The 24,890-nt window shown below is 37.0% G+C and overlaps 2 protein-coding genes across 2 annotated transcripts; one reads left to right on the top strand and one right to left on the bottom strand.

Moving 5' to 3' along the window:
• Positions 1-1,523: 1,523 nt before the first annotated feature.
• On the bottom strand, positions 1,524-9,683 carry fbxo9 (F-box protein 9). Its single transcript, XM_053333205.1, has 13 exons — positions 9,518-9,683; positions 6,943-7,017; positions 6,389-6,520; positions 6,247-6,304; positions 5,484-5,580; positions 4,698-4,828; positions 4,492-4,606; positions 4,255-4,373; positions 3,666-3,756; positions 3,492-3,587; positions 3,277-3,370; positions 2,051-2,205; positions 1,524-1,968 (listed from the first exon to the last, which is right to left on the bottom strand). Exons 1-13 carry the CDS (start codon positions 9,518-9,520, stop codon positions 1,860-1,862), a joined length of 1,275 nt encoding a protein of 424 aa, XP_053189180.1. The 5' UTR covers positions 9,521-9,683; the 3' UTR covers positions 1,524-1,859.
• Positions 9,684-11,168: 1,485 nt separating this feature from the next.
• On the top strand, positions 11,169-21,060 carry LOC128372982 (serine/threonine-protein kinase ICK-like). Its single transcript, XM_053333194.1, has 14 exons — positions 11,169-11,333; positions 12,952-13,213; positions 13,459-13,513; positions 14,934-15,055; positions 15,142-15,221; positions 15,326-15,458; positions 15,540-15,711; positions 16,555-16,722; positions 16,800-17,201; positions 17,824-18,029; positions 18,983-19,125; positions 19,326-19,442; positions 19,545-19,652; positions 19,790-21,060. The coding sequence occupies exons 2-14, from the start codon at positions 13,113-13,115 to the stop codon at positions 19,939-19,941; spliced, it is 1,959 nt and encodes a 652-aa protein (XP_053189169.1). The 5' UTR covers positions 11,169-11,333; positions 12,952-13,112; the 3' UTR covers positions 19,942-21,060.
• Positions 21,061-24,890: the final 3,830 nt, after the last annotated feature.

Here is a 24,890-nt window from a genome sequence, read left to right as displayed (position 1 = left end):
AAACTTAAATAATATCAACAGTACCCTACTATCTATCTGAGTACTCCAGCTAGCATAACCTAAGTTGATATTTACATGAGCAACACATAACTGGGATATTCTAGAAAGATGATCATAACCGGGTTGCTAGCTGACATGTAAACAGATAATATAATAATACACCAATATAATGCTGCAGCAGGCCTCGTATGTTAGCCAACACTACTTAGAACTGCAATCCAAACAGCAAACTACTCACTGCTGATACACTATTAGCTGTAAAAATGTTGCTGGGCATCGTATTCAGGAGCTTTTACATACATAATAGGTCTTAAGTTAATTTCACTAATGCACATCCTCTAACTGCCAATATTTGTAGGTCTCCATGAGTTCAATGAATCATCAACTTCTGCAAATTGAAATGACTTCCTCATGTGAAGTGGACGACTGCTTCAATTTTTTTTGTTATATAGCTTAGCTTTAGGTGGGGCTATAATTTACAGCTTTGACGGTTTTAACCCAGTAAAGAATATGTTTTATTTTTTGTTCCGTGATTTGAATGTTTGAGCTTCACTATGAAGAATGATGTGTGTTTTCATATTCATCTACTGAAGTGGGAAAGTTTTTCTGTGCGCGCCTTTAAATATGAGTTAAAGGCGCAAACCTATGAGTACAATTATTGACATCACAACTAGTCTGGAGGCACATGTGGAAACACGTACACTGGGGATGGACTTTTCATTCAGGTAGGAGACTGCTTCTGTTTCACTTTTGAAATGAACAATATATTCACATTCATTACATCTGGAATTTACCATGAGTGAGAAGGAGAGGATGTACATGTAATTATAAGAATTTTAAAGTAATTTGACATAGACAAGTAATAGCATAATAGTAAAATCAACTCAGACTTTAACCCACATTTTTGTGTTCTCCTCCAATCTTTATTTATAATCTCAAACCTGGATTTTCTGTGGAGCCTTTTTAATCTAGAAAAGTAACAGCTGCTCAGAAACATATATATTAATTATTTTATTTACAACTCAACAGAAGATACGCAAGACTATAGTTAACCTAGACTATTTCCAATGAGCAGCTATAGGAAAGTCAACAGGCCACAAATCATTGTAACCTAATCCAATACAATTTCACATTTATTATTTTTTTCCTCTGCAAATCCTGTTTGATCTGTCCGTGCTCGGTTCCCAGAAAATGTAATAACACAGATTATACCGTGTGTCCTCAGCAAGACAAATGATGCAGAGGTCTGAAATGTCTTTTCACTCAGGTTGTGTAATATGATCTCTATAATTTTGATGTATAATTGTTCCTGTAGTTATGAGTGAACATTACATACTGTGGGACAATTGTGAGGGCATTCTAGTAAAGTTAAATTGCCCGATTAAACAACACTACACTGAGGTTCATTTTTCTGTTCTGTAACATAAACCTTTTTTTATATTAACACTTCTATGCAGTATTTTAGTCTAAAACTGATCTAAACAGACAACTTAAATAAAATAAACCATATAAACACATTTTGTTCACCACTGTTTATTTGAGGGAGAAAGTGCACCATGAAACAAAAACAGTATGAACATTCATTGCTGGGAATAGCGGGGGACAGGTTGGTGATTATTTTAGCTTTCAGCATTATCATCGTTTCTGAAATCAGAAAAATAAGTAGTATTCTATCATGTAAACCTGAAACGTAACATGCTTGTGTGTAGGAAACGTGAAGGTTGGTTGATTAACATTATAATCCAGCTGCAGCACAAATAAGACAGGTTGAGGAGAATGCATTTTGTTAAAGTGGTGAATGACCTTCAGGTGTGATCTCCAGACTTAGGAGGGATCGTGTGTGTAGGTCGCCAGGATGTTTAGAGTGGCTGCTCGGAGAAAGCTGTGTAACTCTTCACACGTGCAAAGAAGAAAGGTGCGTACATCCTGTCCAGGTCAAAAGTAGTGATGACTGTTTCTCCAGACAGCCTAATAAACACAATTGACATCTTACTTTAAAAACAAAACAATGTAATCGATCTTTTTTTCCCACTTATATTGAGTTTCTTACTTGTAAGTGATGTGGCAGGAGTGGTGGTTCCACACCAGCTTAGTGAAACTCTGACGCCCCCCAGAGGTGAGATTCAGTCCCACGTGGAAGGTGTGCTCAGCCTCGGGAGCTGGGTTCCGCCTGCAGAACCGATTCCTTTGAATTTCGGCCACTTTCTGTGAAGGTATACCATAGTTTACAAGCTAAGTCATAAACTAGCTGGTAAATGTTTTAAACTCATAAACAGAGCGGGTGAGTGTCTGTGTGTTACTCAGTAACACACGTCACTGAGTTAATGAGCAGTGTAGAAAATTGTGTTTGAATTTCATCACGTGTAATGAGTAAAAGAGTTGATTCCTGTTTTCACCCTGTAGTGTGTATCTTGTAAAACATGTTTGAAAATATGTCATTAAATAAATCCACAAGTTAGTTGACTCACGTTACTAACCTTAAAAAAATGTATTTAGACTGAAACCATTTGTTGTTCTTCTTCTTATTTTTATATCTATATGTTGTGCTGCACAACCAGAATTATTGACTGACTGACAAACATTACATACATGCATTTCTTCCAACCTTAACATACAAGTTAGACAAAAATGTTGGAAACTAACATGTTAGGATTCTTCATCATTTACATAAAAGTACAGAGGGGATTTGAGATATTCTGAATTGTAGTGATGTAACAGAAAAGATTATAACTAGCATGAGCAATTAACTGCTCCAAGTGTACAGTACTTTGAATAGCAATGAGTATGTAGTATAGCGTAGTGTATTGTAATGTAATATAATGTAATGTAATATAGTATAATGTTACATTTTTGACAATCCTGACAAACAGGTGTAACAAATCTAGTGTTTTCTTGCTTCCCTTCGACTGTCAGTTGATTAAGTTTGGACGCTCTCCAACATGAAAATCAAAATAAAATCTAAAAATAGTAAGTACAAAATATAACATTTTAAAATCAAGATTATTTAAAATCTAAATTATAGATATTTAAAATTACCTTTGAAGTGAAAATTATGATACTAAGTCAACGTGTGACAGTAAATCAAACTCATTTTCTACCTTTTGCTCCCAGAGCTGGGGCAAGTGTCACTTTACACAGCTTTACAATAATGAAAAAAGACAAAAATCAATCTGTAGTGCTTCAGTGAAAATATACACACACACACACACACACACACACACACACACACAAATATGCATATATGTATATACATGTGTCAACTTCAAATGTACTCACCTCCTCCTTCTTCTTGCAGACAACTGCAAAAACTTTGGTTTGATTGTCTGTCTCTTGTGACAGACGGAAATGACCGAACATGACAGAATCCATTCTGTAAAGTGAGACAAATTCAATCAATTGTTAGAAGTGTTATATTAAGTTTGTAAGTTCAGTTAAAAGTTGTTATAGTCCAACGTCCTTTTCAGCTGAGAAGGTAAAGACAGACGGTGTACCTGGTGTTCCTAGTACGCAAGCGAGGAACGACAGACAGAGGGTCCTCAGGGGTGGTCAGCATGATTACGCTGCCATCAGGGAAGAACCGGAGGTACCTGTCATATGATAACATTTAGCTTTGATCTTTACACAAATTCATAAAACAAATGTAATGGCAGGATTCAAATAACTACCTGTAGTACTCAACGTGATGCCAAGCCCTGTAAAATCCATCCAGGGATTCCTCTCCTTGACGCATGTATGATGTCTTGCTGATATAGACACCTGATCAGAAAATGAATGGAAAGTTAACATCAGTATTAAGAAACAACATCAGGATCAGTGCAACGTTATCAATTCCAATCTGTAGCTAACCATGGAAAAGCCATTTTGAGACGATAGCTATATTATATGTCTTTGTATGGAGGGAGTCATTTAACGCCTGTAAACTACACAGTTGATCAGCTTGTCATGGCAGCACACTGAAAGCAGCAACTTCACCACTACTTTCCTTGTACTAACAATAAACTTGAACCCTGTAGTCTAACAATTCACAAGCTGGCATTTTTTCAGATTTTTACAGTGACGTCTTCTCTAAAAAGTTGCCATTGACGCCCCTCACTGCAGGGGGTAACAGGGTGCTGCATGTTAGAAGCAGGTAAGTCTCAGAAGTGACTGCTACAGTATTATGAGCTCATGTGTGAGAGGAAATATATACCAATGTTGTTCTCGCAAAGTATGACAAAGAACGCCTAATTTTCAATCAGCTGAATGTGTATCTACCATCAAAACGGACACGAGGCCTCTGCAGAAACATCTCTCTCCAGGATATGAAGGGTACAGGTTTGGTGCAGCTCCGTCCCCACACTCTTAAACAGGCTAAACGCCAAATCTCAGGATCCCTGGACAGAAATTAAAGGGGGAAAATAATTAAAAATAAGTCAACCAAAAAGCTAATTCTGGAAAAGCAATGAATTGACAAAGCAATTGACATAAATCTGATATGACAGCAGGGCTGACCTTGCACACATGTAAAATCCACGGCAAACCAAAGAGAGCTGCTCCAGGGCTCGCATGTCCAGATCACTCGACACTACCCAACGAAATATGTACATCAGGATTTCCCGTGGCAAGGCTGCAGTCACATAAAAAAAGGAAACATTAGGAATAAAAGTACATGTGATTAAGACTTCTGTGTCTTTTTTGTTGTTGTTTTTCTTTTTAACCTGAAATGTGCATCTGACTCCTTTCCATCTCAGGAGTGCAGATCTTTGGAAAGGAGTTTTCCAGAGTGAGCTGATGCTCAAAGTAGGCAACTAGATCCTCAATTTCTCCATCAACGTCATTCTCCTCCCTGCTGCAGAACAAACACACAATGCTCAGATTAAGAAGTGACTGAAGGTCATTTTCTTTTATACACACACTTAGAAAAAAGATTTCATACCATATTATTTAGACATTTGTAACGAGGAATATACAGTAAATTGTAAAAGGCACTGTGACATGTGGAATAAAAATGTAACATTTTCTGGCAATCTTCTGAGCAACTGGCAGGTATTTAATGGTTTTTTTAATGGATAATATATCATTTGACATACAACAAGTATTTTCTATCCATTAAAGAATTATGAGCATCTAATTATTGCGAATCTTTGGAAAGCAACAACTATGTATGATCCCAAATATAATGAATCTGTACTTATTACTTAAAATCACAACTTTTTTCCTTCTTTTTTTCTTGTAATTTGTACCTAATTTGTACCATGTCCTAAACATTACTCTGAAAACTTCCAGGAAGTTAGTAGAAAATTAAAGATAAAGCGTTGTCCAAAACAAACCACTTCTATGACAATCATATCAATAAGTGGCATATTCATACACATGGGTTATAAGTTTGAGATACACTAATTAACTATAAACATTAATTAATTTTAATTAATAGCATCCGGAAACACTGCAGACTTCAACTGAGTCAAATGATGGAGGATATCCAAAGATAAAAAGCAGCTTACTAGTTTCCTTCAACTTGATCCGCGTCTGGACGGCTGTAGTTGACTTTAAACTCAATGTCAGGCACAAGCTGCATAGCCATGCGGTAGAACTTGATAGCTGTGAGTGAAGACGTCACATTATACATTAACAAGAACATTTAATAGAAGGCCTCAAACAATGCAATCAATCATTTATTTTGCTTATCCAAAAATGAGAAAAATGACAATGGCATTACACCTCTTGAAATCATTCACATGCTTAAATTAAATACTAATTAAAGGTACAAAATATGAAGGACAAAAAATGATCATTTATAATACATTTATTTCAAATTTATTTATTTATGTATTTATTTATTTGTGTTTTTATACACTTATGTATTTATTTCTACATTTATTTATTTACATATTTTTTTATTTCTACATTTATTTATTTATTACCGCCCACCTCATTAACATAAGGAGACAGAAATAGCCAACAGAAATAAATAAATGTGGAAATGTAGAAATACAGAAATAAATAAATGTAGGAATAAATAAATAAATAAATATATAACTACATGTAGAAATACACAAATAAATACATACATAAATACATGTAGAAATGTAAAATTAGCCTTTTTCACGACAAAAAAATGTGTATTTATTTATTTATTGTTATGTCATTTTTTTGTCCTTCACACAAAATGTCTATTATTCTGTGAATGAATTTGGGAGTAAAATAATTCATAATTTCCTCCTTTCATGAACAATTTTTCATCACTGTACATCCTGGAAAACATACCTTCATATCCAGCTCCATTCTGCTCTTCATGAACAGCTCTCAAGAACAGCTCTGTGGCCTGAAGCAAGAAGAACCACTGCAATCATTCAGTGATAGTACTCGGCGGTACACGTCCACTTGCAGAAATCTTTTCACAACTTACTTTTTCCTCACGAGCGATTTCCTGCGTACTCTGCCGACCCTTCTCTCGCCGCAGCGGGTTACTCGCACCGCCTGCTTCAGAGCTCGGTTTGAGTTCGGACATCCACTGAGCTCTGAACGCGCTGAGCTCCAGCTGCAGATGAATTAAAAAGTTACTCAACGCTAAATGAAACTGTGGTTCAAACGCTATAAAACAGCAGGCTTTGGTATCAAGATCGGTTTCAGAGCTGGAAATGTGAAAAACAGCAGGGTAGAAGAATATATTTTTCATCTTTTTTATCTTTTGCTGGAAACTTTCAAAAATCTTAAAATGCTGGTTTAGACGACATTTTTCTAAATCACACCTCAGCTGAAAAACTGCTTACACCCTTCAAGAAAAGGTCAAATAAAGCTAGAACTGGAAAAACCTGCAAAGTGAAAACTAAGGACAACTTTAAATAACCTGAACTGGACTACAGAAGAAACGTGTGTCCTCGTGAGTGTAATAATACTGGTCTCATATGCTGATGGTACACTAGAGAAATGTAATCATGGTTTACACTGAGGATATCTCACCTGAGGGTTTGGGTCATCTGAACCCTCATCCTCCTCCTCCTCAATCATGCCTCCATTATCTGCATTGTCGTCAGCCTGTTAAAAGGGAAAAGTGATCAATTACTTCATTCTAAACATCAATTATGACTGAGGTCAGATTTTTTATATTTTTTTAATTGACTGTTTTGCAAATATTAATGTTCTCTATGACCTCAATTTACAACATTCATCGGGATAGACTGTCTTTATATTTTATTTTTATTCTGTATAGTTAGTGCTTTTGTTGAGTTTTAAACTTAAGTTGGCACAGAACTGAATTATATTTATAAATGTATAGATTATTACAGTTTATTTTGTGGAATAATAGAAAATTGGTATTTTTCTAAATATCACACTTTGTTTATGTAATCATTATATTGCACAATGTACGGCGGCTACTAATGATTATATTCATTATTGATCTTTAAACAAAATTATTTTCTGGATTAATCGATTGGTTGTTTAGTCTACAAAAAGCCAAAAACGTTGATCACTGTTTCCCAAAAGTCAAGACGGCATCCTCAAATATCTTGTTTTGTTCCTAATGACAGTCCCCACAATGCAAAGATATTCAGTTCACTGTCACAGAAATCAGAAAATATTCACATTGAAGAGGCTGAAGTCAGAGAATCTTTACATTTATTTCTTGAAAAACAAAAAAAAAGTATTCCAAATGAATAATTGATCACCAAAGTAGTTGGTGATCAATTTGATAGTTGGCAACTAAGCAGTCTTTGCTGCATTAGAACAATGTTTTTTTATATATTTATTGCACATTGCTTTTGGTGTATTTTGTAGAGCTGCAGTCGATTGACTGATTATTTGCCAACTAATCATCAACTACTTTGTTAATCCATTGTGTCATGTTGAGAGAAAAAAAATCCAAATTCTCTAATGCCAGTTTCTCAATTTTCTGTTTTCTTTGGTTGACAAAAAAATTGACATTTGAGGCCATCATCTTAGGCTTTAAGAAATCATAACAAAAACATTTCCCCCATTTTCTGACATTTCAAAGATCAAATTATTGATTAATTAAGAAAATAATAGATCAAAATAATAAATAAGCATTAGTTGCGCAGTCTTTACACTTTGCATGTCATCTTGTAGTGCACAAAAGATCCTTGAATCTTTTTATACTTTTTGTTTTCAAGCCGTTAAAAAAAACCCATTGTCATCACTTCTGTAAAAAGTGATGTTAGTTGCAGAGAACAAGGCAAAAGCACAAGTGTTAGGATTATGAACTATTAAATGATAGCAGCACTGACTACAGCCGAACGTGAAAATACCCAAAACCAGTGGTGGAAAGTGACTTAGTACATTTACCCAAGTAGTGTTCAAGTTAAACTTTGAGGAACTTATACTTTACATGAGTATTTCCATATGATACTACTTTATTCTTTCACTCCAATACTGACAGGAGAGATTTCTTGACTGAGAGACAAGGTGCTAGACGCACACACAGACCACAAGTCGAGCTTCAATTAGGCTGCTTTAATAATAATCAGCTGAGGAGAAAAGCCTACATAAGCTGTTTCTCACTAAATACACATGACAACAGGTTTAACTACTCTTCTGACCAACATGTGGAACAACAGCTTTAACCTGTCCACTCTTTTCTCAGCCCTGTTATCAAAGACCATCCCATCAGATGTGGCTCCTATCCTGAAGGTAGATAAGTAAATAGGAATAAACACTATCTTAACTATGGTCAACATTCACACAAAGGATCAACCAACCATAAATTCCAAACTTTACAAATACATTTCAGAGGTTAATATTGTACTTTCCTTTATTTCTTACTTACATTTGTTTGACACAATGGATAATATAACAATCTTATAAAATGCAACACATTGTTAAAGATGACACCAGTGGTTTCCAACCTTTTGGCTTTGGACGTCTTACAAAGGGCAGTGTGTAGTCGTGTTCACATTTCAGTTGTCTATGAGATGTTAACAGCTTCACCAATCACTTTTCGCACGACCCCCAGATTAATCTGGTGACCCAGGAGGGGCGCGACCCCTAGGTTGAGGACCATTGGACTAATCTATCAAATAAAGTAAACTAGCTCCACCTCCAGCAGCGACAGCAATAACAGGTTGATTACATACTGATGCTTCAGTATTAATAATATAACCATATCATAACTTATAATATATCAATCAGACTGACCAAACCACTACTTTTACTGCAATAATTTAACTAGTAACGACTTCATGCAGGACATTTACTTGTAATGGAGTAGTTTTATTGCAGCAAACTCCAAACTCGCTGACGTTACTTTAATATCACGAAAACAATACTAATGCTAACATTACCTTAAATACTAAATAGATAAATAATCACTTACTATCTCATGCACGCACGTTTGTATTGATAAGGACGTATCTCAATATTTAAGGCACATATTTTGGGTTTGGTAACTAAGCAGGGTAGACTGGCCTAGAGACACGTCGAGCAGGTGACAGGAAGGCAGGTAAGTTAGCAGAGTTAGCTACAGCTAGCAGGCTAACACGTTTTCTGTCTAAATTAACATTTAAAACACACGGTTACCCACCATGACAGTGTGGCCAGAAAGTCGTCTTTCTATCCTCACAAGCGGTCAACACTAGCGTTTACAGTTCACGGTCGGAGAAGCGGACAACACAGCAGACATATTTCCGAGCTCGCAGGAACGCAGCCATGTTGTCACTGAGCAGCAACCCGGAGCTGCAGACACAGGAAGTCCCTCATCCACATCCATGTGAGCTCAGAGATACACGTCCATGTGCTCTAAGGCTGCAGACACAGCTGATAGGCCTCTGTCTGCTCTGGCGTGCTTCAACTTTACCTGCCAGCCTAAAACAGGGGTGCCAAACATACGGTCAGTGGACCAGAACCGGCCTGCCAAAGGCGTCCAATCCGGTCCACTGGATAGCTTTGTAAAGTATGAACATTGCAGAAAAGTCATTCCTATTTTTCTGCTGGTCCAGAGGCTCACCCTGAACAGAATACAGTTCTAAATAATACATATTGTGGTCATATTTAAAACATTCATAATATTAAACATCAATCAGCAGTTTCTGTGCAAAATAATCTGAAAGAAACTTTCACTACTTTTTCTTACCCCTGGCCTAAAATGATGCTAAACCCTCCAAACCATCACATAGCCTACTGGAATAATAATAACAACATCGTATTATTATATAACTACAATCTACAATCATTTTAATTTTAAAAAATCTGAGTTTTAAATACATTTGTTCATGGTGAATTTGCACAGCTTTACACTCATACTCCACCTCATTACACTTTCAAAACTTCAACAATTGCTTTCAATGTGGAGTTTGGGGACTGAAGGGGGGTTCTTTAGGGAGGTCTCATGGGGTCCATTTACTATCATGTAACATGATGGGAGAATATTATTGCTATATGCTAATGGTTTTCATACACTCTGTTATAAAACAGCTAAAAGCAAAAATCATATCAGATTGGGGTCTGTGGTCTAATGTGTCAGTTTAGAGACCCTTGAAGTGAAAAAGTCTGAAAACCACTGGCTTGGTGTGTATTGTGTTGTTTATGTTTTGTATTGTATTATATTTACTGTGTATAGGGTTTTTTTCTTATATTCTTGTAGTGAGATTTTTTTATTTCATTTTATTTGTTGAGTTTATTTTTCTATAGATAGATATTTCACTCTTGTAATGTTGATATGTTCCTTATACATCGTGAGACAAATTTGCTAATGGGATATATTATGCACACTTTTGTACTGTTTGTAGTCAAGCATGTGAATACTTCTTCCACCACAGATGTGCTGTGTTTTTTCTAAGCCAAATAACACTAAACAGCATTTGGTGTGTTGCCCCTCAAACACTTAAGGACGTTTTTTTCCAGTGTAGGGTATTTGACCAAAGAAGAAGAATGCGAATCAAGATAATTATTTTCGCTCACTTCCGGCTTTGTTTTATTTCTACCTAACCGTTCTCCTTTTTGTTGTCATTTTTCAATATCGTTCCTTTACATAATTTCTGTGGTATGAGTGAATGTTATTACGAACCAAAACGGGGACCAAATGAAGGTAAAGTCCATAAAACAGGGAGCATATGTTTTATGTAAGTAAACAGAAGATTAAAGCGGTACTTCGCGGCGCTGAAGGGATCTATCTCATTCCGTTGTGTATCTTTGCAGAGCTGAGATTTGATGTGGAAAGACTGCAAACTGTTTTTACAGCAACGCGAGATTATGGCGGAGGGGCCTAGTTGAAATGATATTTATATGTTGTGTGATGGTTACTAGTCTTATAATGGTGCCCGACAGATGATTATCCCGGTTAACCATTAGTTGAACATCGCTGCTCGGCTATGAGGTGCTGTGGAGTGGACGTGAGGAGGGTGAGTGTTGTTGCCTGGTTTATTTTTAAGTTGAGTTATGAGACCATTGAGTGCAGTGTTTTCTCTCATTTATCAGCAGCTGGGCCAACACCATACAACACCACCATACAACACAATTAGCGTTAATTGCACCACATTTTCTGCATTTAACAGCACAAAATACCCGACAGATAATTCATTGCAACGAAAAGGCCGAGTTATAGTACTAAAAGCAAACACAACTTGAACTAATCTCAGTTAAATCTTTCATAAAAACAGTCGTTTTGGTACTAAATAAATGTTTTCTGTACAACTAGCAAAACAGAAATACAGCAGCTAACGTTAATAGCTGCGTAACGTTATGCATATAAAAGGGAAAAACGTGAAAATGGTCTGGTAATATATACTGATGAAAAGCTCTTTTTAACCTGATATTTATTTAGCTCATTAAAGTCAATAAAAATCATCACAGATAATGTTTCCTGTAAAGTTAGCAGTTACCGTTATTGTTGGCAGGGTTGGGAAGGTTACTTTGGAAATGTAAGAGATTACAGATAACTTGGTACTTTATTTAAAATGTAATAGGCTAATGTTACTATTTCAATTACATCATCAAAGTTATGTATCGTATTACATTTGATTACTTGTCAAATTGTCTAATGAATGTTTTCAACTGAGTTCACCCATTAAGCACCACAATCTAAGTTCAAGTGTTTTTCATGGATACTGACATGATTTATAAGGGAGATCATTTCTTATAAAGTAAGATTTATCTCTCATTTGAAAATGTATTCATTTAGACTGGAATATAAAATAAAGATATTTTATGAAGAAAACTCAAAAGTCTGGCATGAGCTTAATACTATTTAAGCCCACCTCATGATTTATCTACAATATTGTTTTCAATGAATAAATATATGGATTAATTTAATTGGCAGAAAACAAATTCAAACCAAGAGAACCAATTAAGAACACTCAAAGCCACAAAATTAAGATGTTTATTTGTAATCATTTTACATTTTCACAAATAACTGTAATGGATTACAGTTACATTTATTTAACCGCTGTGCTGTCACATCAACAAACATTTGTACAATGAAGGAACGCATACAAATCTCACAAGAGGAATTTTCTAATGATCAATATGAACAGGAGGATTGGTTAGGGTTCATTTGGGTGCCTGACTGTTGTTTTAAGACATACTTGAAAAATTGCAAAGCTGTCCTGTAGGGAAGATATTTTATCAATAGTAGGATTTAGTGGATGAATGTAGCCAGCCTCCCCAATACAAATTTGCAACTAACCATTCATTTTTATAATTGTTTATAATCTGTTTTGTCCATGAAAACGTCAGAAAAAGATGGAAAAATACATCCACTGTTTCCCCAAACTAAGATGACATCCTCAAATGTCTTGTTTTGTCCTGACCAACACTCCACAATTCAAAAACATTCAGTTTAATATCACTGAGGCTCTTCTAAAATCAGTTTCAACAAAAACCTGACATGAACATGGGATTAACTGATATCGGACTGCATCTGTTTGATGTGCTTATTAAACCGCCAGTTGAGTTTACTTTGTAATTCAGCTACTTCTTTAACCAGTCTTTTTGTCGTTTATCCCACATCCTTTAAACTAGTCGGTGGCAAGCCCATGACACCATGAGTCCTCCAGCTCTGCCCGCGGTCTTCTGCTGTTGTCACAGGAAAATCTGGTTGCATTCAGCAGCAGGAGGCGAACACATCCCTGCTTTCCAACCAATTATCTGCCCCCGGATGGTGGTATGGAAGGACAAGCATAATGAATAGATACACTACCATCAGACAGCTCGGGGATGGCACCTACGGCTCTGTCATCCTTGGCCGCAGTCTGGAATCAGGGGAACTAGTTGCCATAAAGAAGTGAGTATCTGGATGTTGTGTTTTGTTTTATTATCCCAACTTGCTATCAATTTTTTTAGAGCCAATAATCTACAACATTTACTATACAATACTCTGTATCTATGATCATGTAGTGAGGATTCTTTATGGAAGGCTTTTTAACAATAATTAAATGTAACAGCAGCTGAAAAAGAGATGAATGCTGTTTGATGTTGATGTTTGATGTTGTGTTCAACAAATAATCTAACAGGAACAATATTTTTCAGAATGAAAAGAAAGTTTTACTCCTGGGAAGAATGCATGAATCTCCGTGAAGTCAAGGTTTGACTATCTTTTCTTCCTTTTTTAAGACAAATTTTATAGCAGAGAAATGTTGTAGAAAAATCAACTCAAAAGTCTCAAATCAATCAATCAATGTTGGTATCAGCCCCTAAAGAGGAAACAATATGAAGGGTTTAGGGTCAGTATGGAGTACTCTGTTGGTATTTAGTTATTTTTATACAGTATCTTAAAACCAACTTCAGATATTACTGCAATATATTGTACTACCAGCTAATTTTGAAATGTATATTATAGGGGACTCAAAGAATCTCTACAACATGGAAAGGTAGTCACTACTGTATTATAACACAGTGAAGGTCAAGTGACTGACTGAAGTAGTTGTATGCATCAATAGACTGCAAGTAGAGTCAAATAATGAAAAGGAGAGCATTTGTTGGTATTGATATGAGCCAGGTGCTGGCTTGGATACCTCTGTTTCATAACCACATCATGTTTGTCTTATCCAAGATGGTCCAGCTGCACTACTGACTGATGTAATCAACCATTATGATTTCTTTCACACCTAGAAATAGTCAGCTTAATGCAATTTCAATTGCATTAAATGTCAAAAAGACACAATGGCAGACTGAACAATGTAAGTATGTATAGAAAATGAGCGGATGAATGAACATCAAACTGTTTGTTCTACACACTGTCAGCTGGACTGCCGCTGTAACCCGGTACAAAGCATCTCTGTTGTTATTTGGGTTGATTTTTCATTGTTGTGTAATACAGATGTTTTATTGTAGTATTGATGTTAATATGATTCACATGCTGTACATTTGAGTGCAGTTGTCAAACACTCAAGGCTTTTTTTTTTTTCGTTTCTTTTTGCATCAATTCAGAACGTTACTCTCTAAACTTTGCTCTCAGGGCAAAGTCACACAGCAGCTCTTAAGAGTGGAAGGTGATTCTTGTGTGCTGTTGGTCTTGAGCTCTGGTTCCCACCCCTAGCTTACACACCCCTTTTTCCCTAGAGCTTGACCTTCACGCAACAAAACATCTTTAGACTAGTCCTCCGAGTCCTAGATTATGAATACAGCATGTTAATTCATAGAATCTCAAAATCCCACTATGGCTTCCCCCTTACTAAAATTTAGCATGGTTAAACCTGTATCATCCCAGTGCATGGGAAAAGTGTATATTTCTCCATCCTGCTTACTCTGAGTTTAAGCATAAATCCCATCTTTGCAGCATTTACCCCAACAACTACATTAACTACAGCTACAGTAGCCATTTTTAACAACAAGAGTTTGTTTTATAGTTGCAACGTTGCTTCTGAATGTGCTGCAGGGACCACTGTGTGTGTGTGTGTGTGTGTGTGTGTTTATATTGTCCAGCATGGTGAGATTTACTGTTCTTTTTTTTAACATTTTAAGCCTTCCACCTATTCTTACATAATCTGTCTTTATTCTTTCAGTCCTTAAAGAAACTCAACCATGCTAACGTGATCAAACTTAAGGAGGTCATTCGAGAAAATGACCACTTGTACTTCATATTTGAGTACATGAAGGAGAATTTGTATCAGCTAATGAAAGACAGGTACGTGCACAATTTCAGTATATTTGGTAAATGCTTGCAGTTTTTAGTAGTGACTGGGTTTCTGATGTTTTTGTGTCTTTCTGCAGGACTCGGTTGTTTCCCGAATCTGCCGTAAGAAATATAATGTTTCAGATCCTGCAGGGGCTCGCATTCATTCATAAACACGGTATGTCCCTTTACAACTCCAGGCTGCTGATACAGCTGTGGCACGACTGAAATATAACTGAAATACTATAAAATATATAAATACATTTTATGTTTCTCTGTTAGGGTTTTTCCATAGAGATATGAAACCTGAGAATCTTCTGTGCATGGGCCCTGAGCTGGTGAAAATCGCTGACTTTGGGCTTGCCCGTGAGATCAGATCTCGACCACCGTACACAGACTACGTCTCGACTAGATGGTCAGCTTCTTTCACAGTTTAGTTTTCACAGCCTAAATGAAAGCCTGTCGGTTCCTAATATCGTCTCTCTTTGTGCATCAGGTACAGAGCCCCCGAGGTGCTGCTCAGATCCACATCCTACAGTTCACCCATAGACCAGTGGGCAGTTGGCTGCATCATGGCGGAGCTTTACACCCTCAGGCCTCTGTTCCCAGGCTCTAGTGAAGTCGACACCATATTCAAGATTTGCCAAGTCTTGGGGACGCCAAAGAAGGTAACAGTTTTCACTAGTGGAACACATTTAAGAGAAGAAATACAGAAAAATTGTTCTTCAAAGTCAAAGTTAGACAAGTGAACAAGTATTCAGGAATAGTTTAAATGTATGAAGGCACAGAAACGCACCATATACACACACAGAAGAGCACTGTATACTGAATGTCGTTCCTTAGCACACACAATCTGCTGGATGTGCTTCAGCTGTGTTTTTGAATCATCTGACAGAACAGATATCTTCTTTTTAAAAAGTTCAGCTGTCTGCACTGACTGTGTCATGTTTCATCTGCCCTTCATGCATCCTACTGAGGCTCAAAGCATCTTTTTAAACTTCAAGGCTGTTATTTTACAGACTTATTATTGTGTACTGAAATATGAGATTTGTCCAAGGATCCGGGTGCACAGCCGTGCTGTGGTTGAACAGATCCAGTGTGGACACTGACTGACTGAGGTTGCTGTTGACATGCTGCTTTTGTGGCGTAGCTGTTCTAGACAAATTATTTCTCTGGGGCAAACAAGTCTTAACAAAACAAATTGTTTAAGTTTCAAAAAACCTTATAGAAAAAGCCATAACTGCCATCTTGCAAGCTTAAAATAATTCTTACATTTATCATGACATTTTGGGAAATGTACTGATTACACTTTCTTACTGAGAGTTAGATGATGAAGTTGTTTTAGAGTTTTGGACACTTTGGTTTGTTTATCTTAAGAAGTAGGAGAATTATTTCAACCAATAAACTAACTTTTTTTTTTATTGGACATTAATCTGTTGCTATGAAAATAAAAGCAGACTTTCATTATCAATATTATTTGATGGTAAATTTGGATTCTATTCTTCCTGCAGAATGATTGGCCAGAGGGATACCAGCTGGCCAGTGCGATGAACTTCCGCTGGCCTCAGTGTGTTCCCAGTAATCTGAAGACACTGATCCCGAACGCCAGCCCTGAAGCCATCCATCTGATGACAGACCTGCTCCAGTGGGATCCCAAGAAGAGACCAGCTTCTGCCCAGGTAGTGTATCACTTACACCACCCTCACAGCTAACTCTACAGAATGTAAACTGATGTTGTCCATATTTTCTTCTTCAGGCTCTCAGGTACTCTTACTTCCATGTGGGCCAGGCTTTGGGCACTCCTCAGCAGATCCTGGAGCAGGGCAGACCTCAGCCTGGTCTTGTGCCACTGCAGGCACCACTACAGTCACAACAGACACTGCAGCAGCAGCAGCAGCAACAGCAACCACAACCCCTGCTGCTGAAGCCCATACCCCCTTCCCAGCCTCCACCTCCGAACCAACACTGCTCCCCCTCCAGGCCTCTGCAGCAGATCCAGCCCTCTCCTATGACAGCAGCAGCCCAGGCGGCAGCGTACCAGCGGCACACAGAACTGATGCGAGAGCAGCAGCCAAAGCACATCCTGAAGCAGGAACAGAGCGAAGGAATGCCACAGAGCCATCTTCCTTATATTGTTGACAAGAGCCTCCAAAGCAAGGTGAGGCTGGACATGCTTTGGAAACCCTGTTTATATTAACTATACTTTAATATATCTGCTCTATGCTATCCTTTTACTACATATCTGCTATATTTGTTACTAGTTATCTGAAAAACTGTAGATATTCCTTTTTTTCCTTCCGATTGTTGAATAAATGAATGAGGTAACACTTCACTTTAATGTTGCTATTTAACATTTATAAGCAGTATATAAACACTTAATGGTTTATAACACTAATGTAGTTGTAAGCAGGTGTAACAAGTATTTGTGAACAATTATAACGTGTACTACAAAGAACATTTTATATTATTACAACTGTGTTTCACTATATTGTCCGTTATCTATCCAGACTCTACATATGCGTGCCAACTGGTGGAATTATAGCTGTTGACAAATGCATTAAAAAACACTTTTACCTATTTAAATCTACATTACATTATATACATTATATATGTCAAAGTGAAAGAAAAATATAAACCTGGCCTTCTACACATACAGCTCTCTAATAATGGCTGATTGATGTGACCTCTATATGCAGACTACATTAGGTGGTCAAAGTTTTCTTCATTCATGATCATCATCGATATCACAGCTGATCCTGATTGATTATTTCTTTCATCAGACGAGGCAAGAGTCAGAGAATGCAAACCTACTGAGCTATCAGATGAAACCAAAGGGAGGGCGTCGGCGTTGGGGTCATGGCACAGGACACCTTAAGGGCGAAGACTGGGACGACTATGAAGAAACTGATCTGACGTCAATAAGTATTCTTGGAAAAAGTAACTTCTCCACAGAGAAGTCGAGGCAGGGAGAGGACGCACTGAGCAGGTGAGGCTGTACGCTGTCATCATAGCTTTTCTCCCATCACCGTGTCGATGTGGAAACAAAATAAGCAAAACACCCTCTTGAAAAAATAACATGCATACAAAAAGGGAGACAAGGTTTGTACTAAAAAATATGGGGCTCCTTTATTGTATTTATAAAAGGTTTTGATCTAACAGAGGATGTAGAGAGTGAATAAAACTGGTGTACGTGATAGCTAAATTTATGCTGAAATTGAGAAAGGAAAAAAAAACCTAGTTGTCCTTCATCTATAATTCTGCTTGTCTGAGAAGATGTTCTTTGATGATCTCCCCTCCACCGTCATAGGGAGCATCATCACTGACAGGCTCAGTATTTTATTTAATATTCATGTTAGTTAACAGTAATTATTTAGCAGTAAATTCATTATTAACACAGACAGTTGCAGACCTCTTAAATGTCTCTTTCTGAATGTGGATGAAGCTCCTTTACAGCAGGAAAGAAACTGCCCTCAGTCTGCAACAAGCAAAGTGAAAATGCTCGTGAGTAGGGCTGCAAGTACCTATTACTTTTATTATCGATTAATCTGCCCATTATTTTCTCAATCAGTTAGTTATTTTGCCCATGAAATGTTGGTCACTGTTCACCCAGAGCCTAAGGTGACGTCTTCAAATATCTTCATATATCATATTGTCATTTGAGAATCTGGGTTCAGAGAATTTGGATTTTTTTCTTTTAAAAATGACTCAAAAACATTAAGATATCATGACAATAGTGGGGGATTACTTTAGTAGTTGGCAAGTAATCAATTAATCAACTAATTGTTGCAGTTCTACTTTTGAGGTCTTGGTCTGGTAAAGTTTATCGTTACTTTTTCTTCATTCTTTGGTTGACTGATGTTAACGAGGGATCAGTAAAATCCTCGCTACATCCATCTTTATATAGAGTGGTATATATATTGAATGCCTTTTGTCTTTCAGATATGGAAATGTTCTGGATTTCAGTCGCCCTAACGCAAAGGAAGACGCACCTTTAAACCTAAACAAGTCTTCAGCCTACCAGGAGCCATCGAGGACCGCCTCTGCCAAACAACATTATTTGAGGCAGTCAAGATATTTACCTGGTAATGTGCTAAATACTTAACTCTCCTTAGTTTAACCAGGGGTATCAAATCAAATAAATCATTGCAATCCATTTACTGTTGTTTATTGGTTTTTCTGATAAGACCTGACATTTTTCTTTTTGGTGATAATTATTACTGTTCATGTGACTGCAGTCCAACCTCAGTTTAACAATGTGTCTAATTATCACTGTTTCCTTCAGGCATCAGCACAAAGAAGAACGTTGCCATCAATGCAAGTAAAGACTTCAGTGGGAGCCATCTTTGGGGCAACAGTAGTATCCCGTTTGGAGGGACTCTACCGAGCCGAGGCGCTCACGGTAATCTCCTGAGATGTTTACTGTAATCTCTGAAGCTCACTCCGCTGTTAACTACATTCTGACTGGTGGATGGTTTTTTTTTTTGTTTGTTTTGAACATCAGGTACAAACACAATCCCTGGTGGATACATGCCATCCTTTTACAAAAAGGACCTGGGCTCTGGTGGTCATAGAGGGCATCAGGGTCCTTCAGTGGAATCAACAGCATCAAGTAAGGATTCATTTTAGAGATTTCTGCAATCTAGATTTTGTCTATCAATCTAGATTTAAAAACCAAATCAACTTCTTGTTGCTCTTTTTACATCTCATGCTGTGTGATAATCACTTTTCCTACCTACTTTTTTTAAGATTATGCAACGTGGCGATCTGGCCGGAGTCACATGAGCACTTCTGCCAACATGCCATTGGCCAACAAGAGCACCCCTGGTCTGCTGCCACGCCCGCCAGTACAGGCCATCCACGGGAGAACAGACTGGTCTGCCAAATATGGACACCGCTAGTGGCCTCCCCAGGGCTCCGATCTGTGCCCTGGAAGAGAGATCCGCGCTCCTAAAAACTCTTTTCACCTCCAAAGAGTAGGCCTAGTTGTTTTATAATCGAGATCTGTACATACATCTTACACAGCAATAATTTTAGTTTCATTATGTGTACTATAGATGTTGTGAGTTGTAAAATATCTTACTGTATATGTGTAAAGCTAAATGCAACCAGCCAAAATTTGAGCCCAGATTTGCTCCTCTGTGTTTTTTTTTTTTGTATATCTGTAACATAACTACTGTCCTGCTGAGGTTACACCTGTACACTCAGTTTTGTATAAGATTTATCATTGAATGGTGTTTGCCAGCCTGTATACATGATATGCATATTATTATAACTTTATGAAAACTTCACTGTGACTTGTTTTTGGCTAACTAATTACTTTGCCTCTGTACAATATCTCTTTTTTTTACATATATATTCCTGGTGTTTTTGTTTTCATGACGCTAGCCTTGCCAATCAGGTTATTATTTGTGCATTATATGTTTTTAAAGACATTTGGGGCAGTGCTTTAATTTCAGTTAAGAGTACTCCACCGATTTAGACTTCTAAAACATCACCACCAGGATCACAATCTTTGCAGCAGAACCAGATATAGCTTTTTAAAAGCATGCATTTTTCTTCCTTGTGAAGACCTGGTGCCTACATCACACACAATGCACCTTGACCCAATTTACTCGACTGCATGGATTCGGGCATTATATGCTAGTAGTGGCTAGTGTAGCCTTGAACCGCTGGCCTCAAACAGAGATAATGAGCGGGCTGAAGAGGTCTGATAAGCTCACTTTTTTCTGACTCCACACCCCCAAATGGTTGTCTTTCTCAAACTTGTAGTCTTTAGCTTCATCTGCACTAGATTTTCCCCCAAGGACCGACATGATGCTAGATGTAAAATCGGTGGAGTTGCCCTTTTAAGTTGCCACCTTCTGTGTGTATTAGTTTCAGTATTAGGCAGTAAAATGCCACCCAGCACATTCTCAATTAGTTATGTGTGATTGTTGAATTGCCAGTTATTGACTGTAATTAAACCTTTGGGTGCTGATATGTTCAACGTGTCATTTTTTACAAAATACTTTTAAGTGATTGAGGCCTTTCAAAAAAGTTCGAACTCGTAAAGCAACCCATAAGTCCGTGTTTCAGCCTCTGTTCATGATGCTGGTGTGATTACTGATTGATTACTACACTAAAGATTAATCCAGCCAGTAAAAACTCAATACTGGGTGTCCTGGTAGCCTAGTAACCTCAATGTCCCAATTATTGCATATCATACTCCTCTCTATCTCCCTGTTTCCTGTCTGTATCTCAACTGTCAAATAAAAGGCAAAAACGGCTAATAATAATCTCAAAAATTAATAAAAGTCCCTGTTTATGCGTATATCTGACATTCTGATTAAAATTAAATTCATCAACTTGAGTGGGCACAATGTGATGAAAAGCATTTTGCCTGCATGAGAATTTAATGTGATTCAAAGTAAAAATGTGTTGTTAATTAATCGTCAAGCAAAAACAACAACAGAATATGAATTATATCTGTAAGCAGAAATACAGCTGCTGTGTGTCAGGCTAATAAAATCATTATGGTGTGTTTATGCCTTTATGTTTCTTAAAGAAACATTTATGGCACACACTTATGTTACTGTCTATTTTTCATTTTAGTCTGGATTTCTGCTGTAGAGCGCCTCCATCAGGAAGACTGGGGCATTGTATTGGAATAAAATAAATAAGAGGACAAGCAGAAATAGAGACAAGAAACAGACATGGACGCATTTTTACCTCACTCTTTGCTGATGTAACATTTAATTTTCCCTTTGGGTTTAATAAACGATCTTCTTCCACCACTGAATTTGTTGCGGCCATGCCATCTAAATAAATAAAGTCTTATAATTAATAAAAATAAAAATATAGATAATTAAAATTTAAAAAATGAAGGTAGACAGCCACATATAGCCACACAAACAAAGGGAAATATTCTACATCTTACTTCACTGCATTTATTTCACAGCTAACTGTTTTTTGCAACCCAACAGTACATAAAGTAGTTCAAATGTATGATGCTTGCATAAAAAATTACGCTCCAGTAATATAACATATATTAATATGTGGCATTTTGAAAAATGTACTTTGCGCAGTTTTGTCACATTAAGTATAATTTGATGATACATAACAATAACAAAACATACCTTTACTTAGAATTGTGAATAAAGGACTTTTACTTGTAACTTGTAAAGTATTTCTACAATAAAGTATAAAACTTTCCCTTAGGTAAAAGATCTGAATATTTCTTTTTACACTCCTTTTTTCCCCTCATTGTTGCTGTATTTTGCTGCAAGTATCATAATGTTGTAATGAGAAAAAAAAGATGCGGTGTAAATGAAAAAGGAAGGCAAACTGCCCCGTGCAGCGCCGCATTTGATGATACATAACAATAGCAAAACATACCTTTACTTAAAATTGTGAATAGAGGTATAATAAAGTAAAGTATAAAACTTTCCCTTAGGTAAAAGATCTGAATATTTCTTTTACACTCCCTGCTGCAAGTATCATAATGTTGTAATGAGAATGAAAAAAGGAAGGCAAACTGCCCCGTGCAGCGCCGCATTTGGATGTGTCTGAAGCTTGGAGCTTGACTTCCCTACGTTTCTCCTACAAATGGGCCTTGAGCTTGTTTGGAGGTTCTAGCAGGGGAGCGCAGCTACTGGTATACCGATGGATGGTCGTCCGCCGGGGGGACATCGTCCTCTTCCACCGAGCGCGGAGCTTCGGGAGGGACACACATGGAGCGGTGAGGGAGGAAGGGGACACCCGCCTAGCCAGCCAGATCAGCCGAATCAACCCTAGCGATCAATGGGGTGACAGATGTCGCAGCCAGATCGCCCTCACATCCGGTAAAAACAAGGAAGCCGCTGTATTTATACACCGCTTCATGTGATTGTCGTTCACTGTCACGGTGTTAAATCGAGATATGATGGTCATTATGTCATCAGTCCGCCAATATGTTTATAAAGTGTACATGACACTGATATTTAATCGACACAGAGATCCATTAAAACAACGCAATCGATGAGTTTTGTTATTTTCCCATGATGTTTAGCGGCAACATGTTAATGAGCCTCGTTTCTATTGGTGTGAGTGAACCAATCCGTGTTCAGACACACACACACGTGCAGCTGAAAGTCGAGTTGAATTCAAGAAAGTAAAGCGATGTTTTGTCCTGTTTTCAAATGTGACAAATGTGCAGGAAATGCCCTGCAGCGTCCTTACTGACAAGTTAAGTCATGTTGTCTATAGTAAATGAAAGTTTGCAATCAAAGGGGCAACCTCTGTGGACATTTAAACACATACCTTTACCTTAGCTCATATGTGTTTTCTCTTGTATTTTAGACTTGTTTTTATTTTGTGTTAGCTTTTAAATCTATTTGAACTTTTACCTCTTCTTGATGTTTTAATGTTTGTTTGTTTTAGCTTGCTGTAGTTGTTTGCTCGTTTTATTGCTTTAAATGTAAAGCACTTTGAGCTGCATTTTATGTAGGATATGAAAGGTGGTATATAAATAAACTCATTATTATTATGATTATTATTATTATTATGATTATTATTGTCGTTATTATTATGTAGGCATTTGCACTTTATGTAGGAAAGGATTAAAGCTTAAAGTTGATGAAAGGTAAGATAATCATGTTGAAGGCATGTTTGATCTTTTCCATTGCTGTATGGACAGTCATAACATATCCCATTAAAACCAGTTTGCTGCTCACAAAGAAGTGAACACGTGAAGTGAGTAAAGTGCATCTTAAATTAAATAAAGTGTAACCTTCCTAAAATAATATTTTTCCCCAATGACATGAATTACATAACTAATAATGTATTGAGAAGAAATAATGTAACATTTTGCTGTGATGGTTGTTGCTTACAGTAGTTTATTGTGGAGGTCCTGGGGTACCTCAGTCAGTAGACCCTGTATGTTAAACCTGTTGGTAGGATGATAGTTAAAATGATGAATAAATAAAGTCATTGGCACCACCACAACTACTGCACTAAACACATCCTGTTTTAATATTCATGTGTATAATTTGCATTTGAAAGTAACAATGAAGTAAAATGACACTAAATACAAGCACAAGATATGTAAGGAAGTATAAACGTACTGTATTTTCTAATGAATCAGCAACATGATATGTATAAACTGAACAGACTGAAGCTTAAATAAAAAGACAGTTGTATGCTTGGCTGCACATACTGTAAATGTGAAATGAGTTTGTCCAGACCACACTTTAAATATAAAAAGTACAGCTTAAAAAACTGTAATGTTCCTTCATAGTTGACCTCAGTATGTGAGTTAAACATTAGATACAGATCCTGTAACGCTTTGCATTCTACAGTTCTGCAGTTACTGAGAAATGGTGGCCATATGACAGGATACTTCCTCTTTTAGTCATTTAAATAGAGATGAAAGATAATATTCAGTTGAAATGGCTGATGCTGTGATATTTGATTGTAAGCCTCTCATTCTTTCTACAACATGCTTTTATGAGGTTGTTAATCAATGATTTTGTTTATGGTTTGTATGTTCGGCTTTATTTAGCCTCTTTGCTTTTAGTTTCAGCAGCTCACAGAATAATTTTGAATGTGAGGTCTTCTAAACAATCAGTTGAACATAATTATGCCATTCACCCATCTAACCACTAACAGATGAACCTGCATGACCTAGTCAATACTGAACACAAACATATGTTTATAAGGAAAACGTCAAGACACACCACACTATGAGGTGGTTTTTAATTAAATTTACAATGATCTTAAAAAAAAGAAAAGAAACGCCTTGTGGAAAGTGAAGCATTTATAATGAGTAGCTTAGTTGAGCCTATATATAAGATGTTACTTGAGGAATCTGCTTGTATGCATTAATACACTC

This window comes from Scomber japonicus, chromosome 14, assembly GCF_027409825.1.
Source record: "Scomber japonicus isolate fScoJap1 chromosome 14, fScoJap1.pri, whole genome shotgun sequence".
Classification (NCBI taxonomy): Eukaryota; Metazoa; Chordata; class Actinopteri; order Scombriformes; family Scombridae; genus Scomber; species Scomber japonicus.
The sequence above is the reverse complement of the archived record's forward strand: the minus strand, read 5'-3'. Positions and strand labels throughout refer to the sequence as shown.